Below are 5,996 nucleotides of genomic sequence, written 5' to 3'. Positions count from 1 at the left end.
CCCCCACGCCCACTGCCGCCCCCATCAACAGTCGCAGCAAATAGCTGCCGGGCCTTCTGCCGCCACCCGTCACCCCGCTGCATCGGTGCGAGACTGCGCGGGAGGGGATCATGCACAAAGTGCGCAGCCACCGCCGCGTCCATTTCCTGCAGCCATTTGCCAAGGATACTCTCCATCCTTACAGCGGCAGCGTGCACGCTTCACAAGAGGAACCGAGTGCCTCCGGCCGCAACAGCAGCGGCCAGTCAGGCGCCTTCAAGCTGGTGCCCTTCCTATGAAAGACAATGAACGAAGCAGCCAACACTTTCACAACACAGTGCGAGATGCCACAGCTAACAGATTCCACCTTGCAGGACAAAAAACCCTTCATCGAGTCACGTCAAACTGTGAGCACCCAGGGGAGTAACACACCAAGACATGCTTAAAATAAACATAGATAGATAGATCAACTTACACGAGGTATGCCTTTTTTTTTTGCTGTCGAACAAAACGGTCTGTAAACATACCGCTACGCTTTCAATCACCAATTCCATTCAGAACGCATTAATGCTATTTATTTGCCGCCTATATCTCCACACAGTCTACTTTCCACACGCCTAAGAGAATCATCCATATATCGGGCTCTCTGAAAGTACAAAACACTCCTCCCCAAAGAACAACAAAATCAGTTGTTTTTTTTCTTTTTTTCGTTTACAGCCCCCCAGTGCAAAAAAAAAAAGGAATTGTTTAAGGACATCTCAAGTGGTGTAAAAAATATAAGAGTTTTGACTCATTATTTCTTCTTTGCATCCTCCCGCCCACGTTTGTGGGCTCTCCACAATTGCTGCATGTCCCCCCGCTTTATCCTTCGGTTATTAAAACTCATTCTCGTGAACCAAATCAAAACAAAACAAACAAACACAACCCGGCTTGTGGCCTCCAAAAGGAAAACAAAGGTAAAAAAAAGCATTACTATTTGTGCATGACCATGCGAGCGCCACAGGAACACAGAAAATATACTACTAAACAAGAGATAGCAACTCACAACACACTGCCTGATGATTTCCTCCCGCCTTCCATTTCTGCCTCCATGACATTCTGCCCCTTCGAAAAGTAGTAACCCCAGATGCAGGAGCCGCGGAACATGATGTAGATGGCCAGGCCGAACATCAGCCCCCCAACGAAGAAGCCAATGCCAAGCATCAGGGTTCCCGTCTTCAGGTCGTTGCACATTGATAGTGCACCAAGCAGTTCGTCAATCACGAAGTTGCACTCGAGCAGCGGCTTGGCGTACGCAACGGCGATGCTCGCGTTGCGCGACTGCGCAGCAACAGTCAATATTCCGGTCGCAATCTCCTTGGTGCGGTTACCCCTGCAGCTGGCGGNCCTTCGAAAAGTAGTAACCCCAGATGCAGGAGCCGCGGAACATGATGTAGATGGCCAGGCCGAACATCAGCCCCCCAACGAAGAAGCCAATGCCAAGCATCAGGGTTCCCGTCTTCAGGTCGTTGCACGCTGTCACTGCACCAAGCAGTTCGTCAATCACGAAGTTGCACTCGAGCAGCGGCTTGGCGTACGAAACGGCGATGCTCGCGTTGCGCGACTGCGCACCAACTTCCATGATCTTCATCGCAATGTTCTTCACAAACTCCACCTTGCAGCTGGTGGCACATTCGGCCAGCGAGCAGGACTCACCAGGAGTTGGGCATGCCATCGTGTAGCTTTTTACAAGGGTGCTCCCCAGCACATCGGCCACGGTGCCAAAGTCAGGGCACTGGCTGGCTGCAGTGATGCCTCCGCCGCACTGGAGCGGCTTGAAAGAGAAACCTGGCTTATTGTCGCACACTGAGAGAAGTGTCTTGCAAGCTTCCATAGAATTATTCAATTCGGCCTCAGCAACCTGCTGGTTGATGGCCCTGAAGTCGAACGTTTCCTCACAGTACGGCACAAAAAACCACTGAAAGACACCTGGCTGCCGTTGGTACTGCAGCTCTATCTCGCCGCACCCAGCCGTGGAGACGAACGCCAGCAGAATGCAGGCAACACCGAGCAGCGCAAACACAGCCCCGAAGATCCAGTACGCGCACGAGAGGAAGAGTGGCAGGCACGGAATGCAGCAGCGACACAAGGCGAACGGCAGTATCAGGAGCATTAGCACAATCGCCACCCCACCAACAGCGTACGACACGATCGGCACCCAGTTAATGTATTTGTCCTTTTCTGTCTTCACACTTGTAAGAAGATCCGTCACATTGTCAGTGACCTCAGTAAAGGCACTCAGGTCCAAGTCGATGCCCTCCAGCGGCTCACGCACACCCGTAGTCCAGTTCGACGTGAAATCAATGATGTGCTCTGCCGTGTTGTTGAAGAACGTCACAGGGCCACTCAGCGTGTCATCGATGAGACTGGAGGCTGATGACGCCAGAAGCTCAGCGCCGAATATCACGAGGACGGTGACGGCACCGCTCCAAAGTAAGGCATAAATGATCCACATCCAGATGCAGCAGCGGGACCGGTCCCCGCTCAGCTTCGAGGTAGGCTTGCAGCCTCCACAGCAGGCGACGCAGAGAAAAACGATCGGAAAGGTCAGCAGTATCACCAGGAAGAGCAGCGCGCTGAATGCAGGGAACACGTAGTAGCGCCACTGTCCCTTGATGTGGTCCGGGTCCGACAGGCAATCCAGAATACTGTTGTTGGCGCTGGGACCCTCCCACACGGTTTGACACTCAAGTGAGCGCTGGGCGGATGTCACGGCGGGCATGGCCGCAAGCACCACCAGCAGCGCCACCGCTGCAAGGGCCGCTGTCTTGCTGGGGCGGTCAAGGTTCCTTCCGGAGACTTTCGTTGGTTGTGAGCTTAGCGCGTCTTGTGTGGAGATGAAACAAATCAAGGAACAACGTGCGAGAAATACAATCAGGAGCAGCATAGGGCGCCACATGGTGCACAGCCCATATCCTGTTGAAAACAGGACTGATACAGTCTTCCTCTTCTAGACGGGCTGAANGGCCGCTGTCTTGCTGGGGCGGTCAAGGTTCCTTCCGGAGACTTTCGTTGGTTGTGAGCTTAGCGCGTCTTGTGTGGAGATGAAACAAAACAAGGAAAAAAAAACGTGCGAGAAATACAAACAGGAGCAGCATAGGGCGCCACATGGTGCACAGCCCATATCCTGTTGAAAACAGGACTGATACAGTCTTCCTCTTCTAGACGGGCTGAACATTAATAATATTCCTCCGCCAGCAGTAATTCTGTGAGGCGGACGTACACATCCCTCTGTGTAGTTGTTAGGCGACGTATGTCCATGTCTGCGTCGCAGGCTTCTCGGCCCTGATTCTTCAGACGCCTCCAGAGATTGAGAAGAGAGCCGTACTTGCGGGCAAGCTGCACCGCAAGCCCTGATGAGCAGCCGCGGATACACATCAGTACGCGTGGGAAGGTGGTGCGAGCCCGAAGTTCCCGTCGCAGTTCCGCCACGTGACGCATACAAGCCGTGCTGTCCGCGAGCAATGGTCGTTTGCCGATTCCCACCGTGGTTGGCGTCAGTGCCGTGACGTAGGCGGCGGCGAGACTTCGTAGCCACACGATCGTTTCCGCGAGATGACGTGTTCGCACGACGCAGAAGCGTGGCACAGCGGCGAGGGACGCGCACGCCGAAAGCACGCGGCGGTGCTCTTCCGGACGCAGCTGCTGTGTGGTGCCCTCCACCACCCACACCACAGAGCGAAATGGGGAAGCGGAGAGTAGGCGACGCTGCTCATAGTAGCGTGGAGTCGCAATGCTCGCGCACAGGTCCTTCACTGTTTTGCGCTCCACCACGACAGAGAAGATGCGCTGCGCCTGCCCGCCTGAACCTTCTGCAAAGATAGAGCTCGCGCTAAAGGAGTTGCTGCCTTCTCCACCCATCGGTTGAACGCTTGTGCCACAAGGTGCGTCGATACCGATCATGAAGTCGCCACAGGGCAGCGCACACGACACGGTGGGCACACCAGCTGCTGTGAATGCCTCGATGACGTGGTCGTGGGTACCACGAATGCGCTCGCGGTTATCAACGAGGAGCCGCCACGAGGAGCACGTGGTGTCGTTTGTTGCTGAAGCGAAAGCAGCGGCTCGTGCGGTACGACCGCCACGCTTGTTGCGCTGCACCAGTGCATCAACAAACTCCTGCGGAGTACCCAATAGTCTGCGCGGGGGTTGTTGTTGCTGCTGCTCTGCTGGAGGTGGCGAGGGCGACTGACTGGTGGCAGATGGTGAGCGGAATGGCGTGCGCAAGCGCTGAGAGTATTCAAACTGCTCCTCATTTGTCAACCCGTAGCGCTTAGTGGCGGCGCTGAGAGCATCCCCAATCATCATTCCACTTGTCTGCTGCTTCTGCTTCTGCTGCCGCTGCTGCTGCTCTTGTTGGGGTTGCTCACCTGTCCGCAGCAACTCCGACGGAGGCCCCGATGGCTGCAAAGAATTGTGTTGGCGCAGCCTGGCGATAAGGTCCTTTTTGGTGCCATTCGTTAAGAGACCCATTGAGGCGCACCTCACCCGCAGCTCCTTCATGCCCAGTCTCTCCTCGACTGGGCGATCATCTTCAGCACGGCGAGTGACTGGCGGCGATGCGCGACGCGCGTGGCCATTCACGCGCTTCTGATGTGAAGAGTCTAACAGCGTGAGGAGAATGTCGGCATCGTCGCTGGCGCTGCCCGTTGACTCCGCCCTCCAGAGCAGCGAGGTGCCCGCCTCCACGCGCCGCATTTTGAAACAGCGGAAGGGCGACACAGCCATCGTCACTCCGTGATCTCGCCTGGGCAACTCGAGTCGCGGAAACAACTGGATTTCTCCGTCCTCCAGCGGTGGTGGTTGGCCGCCGCGATTTTTACCCGATAAGTATGCGTCAACCGCCAGTACCGCATCGGTGCAGCTGCCCTGCAGCGCTGTAGCCGCCGCACCGCATGTGATGGGCAGCGGGTGGCGTCGCAAGACGCCGCAGAAGACGGGGAAGCGATTTGGCCACGTGTGCTCCACATGCAAGGCCAGCTGCTCGTTGTGCGATTGGCTGTTGCTGTTATCCATTGCACACGCACCGTCTTCTCCTTCCTTGCGTTGCTCACCGACCACCGGCGGCACCTAAAATGTGATGACATGCGATTTAGAAAGCCAGAAATGGGAAAGAAACCACACCGTTTGCCCAAGAACTCAGTGATGCGAAATGAGGCCCACCACTGCGAAGACGCCCAGGTGCGTACGCACTGCATGTAAGGCCGCCGCAGACAGAGGGAAAAGAAAAACGAACTTCGAAGCCTGCCACCTTTGCACTCACCCTCCTTACCACTCCTTGACTGGAGCTGTGTGTGGGTGTGTCTTTCCTTCGCACGTAACTCCTGTCCATCCGCCTTCCCCCGGAGCCTACACATTTTAAAGGTAATGCTCTATATTCATAGTGCATAATTAGAAAAAAAAAATCAGGGAAAAGACGGCGCGCAGTTTCTTTTCTTTATATTGCTTCCATCATCATCAGCACCGTTGCCGCATTACACGCGCTCGCCCTTGAGGCCGTCCTTCCAGAAGTAGAAGGAGGGCACCTCGCCGTCCCACTTGCAGAGGACGATCATGCCGTTGTCGGGGTCCTCCTCGTTGCCCTCCGGGATGAAGAACTGGTAATCGTCGATCTCCTTGATGACCTTCTTCACGAAGGCCGCGGCGTTGGCCTGGAAGCTCTTCTTGTCCTCCTCGCTCTCGATGTTCTCCAGCAGGCGCTTCATGTAGCTGCGGATGTGCGCCATGTACGAGCTCTTGTCGTAGCTGGTCTCGGTGTAGCGGTTGTTGTGCACAATGTCGATGACGCGCTGCTTGGAGTTGTCCACGTCGCCCGTCGCTCCCTCGCCGGCGTCCTCGTCCACGTTGGCGGAAATGCCGTAGTCCTCACCGCCGATCTCAATGTAGCGGCCCTTCACAACGTACGCGATGTCGCCCTCAAGCTCCATTGGCTTGTCGTTGTCGCACACGACCTCAGCGTTCGTCAGGACGTCCTTGAA

At 55.7% G+C, this 5,996-nt stretch overlaps 3 protein-coding genes across 3 annotated transcripts; all 3 read right to left on the bottom strand.

Annotated features, from left to right (window-relative positions):
* Positions 1–1,345: 1,345 nt before the first annotated feature.
* DQ04_05831020 (hypothetical protein) lies at positions 1,346–2,917 on the bottom strand (the record flags this gene model as incomplete). Its single annotated transcript, XM_009314397.1, has 1 exon — positions 1,346–2,917. One exon carries the CDS (start codon positions 2,915–2,917, stop codon positions 1,346–1,348), a length of 1,572 nt encoding a protein of 523 aa, XP_009312672.1.
* A 278-nt stretch (positions 2,918–3,195) lies between these two features.
* DQ04_05831010 (DNA repair protein) lies at positions 3,196–5,034 on the bottom strand (the record flags this gene model as incomplete). Its single annotated transcript, XM_009314396.1, has 1 exon — positions 3,196–5,034. One exon carries the CDS (start codon positions 5,032–5,034, stop codon positions 3,196–3,198), a length of 1,839 nt encoding a protein of 612 aa, XP_009312671.1.
* A 458-nt stretch (positions 5,035–5,492) lies between these two features.
* Positions 5,493–5,945, bottom strand: DQ04_05831000 (IgE-dependent histamine-releasing factor; the record flags this gene model as incomplete). Its single annotated transcript, XM_009314395.1, has 1 exon — positions 5,493–5,945. One exon carries the CDS (start codon positions 5,943–5,945, stop codon positions 5,493–5,495), a length of 453 nt encoding a protein of 150 aa, XP_009312670.1.
* Between the last annotated feature and the right edge of the window lie 51 nt (positions 5,946–5,996).

Source organism: Trypanosoma grayi (assembly GCF_000691245.1).
Source record: "Trypanosoma grayi strain ANR4 Tgr_583_V1, whole genome shotgun sequence".
NCBI classification, from domain to species: Eukaryota; Euglenozoa; class Kinetoplastea; order Trypanosomatida; family Trypanosomatidae; genus Trypanosoma; species Trypanosoma grayi.
Note: the sequence above shows the minus strand (reverse complement) of the source record. Positions and strands in the feature narration are given on the sequence as shown.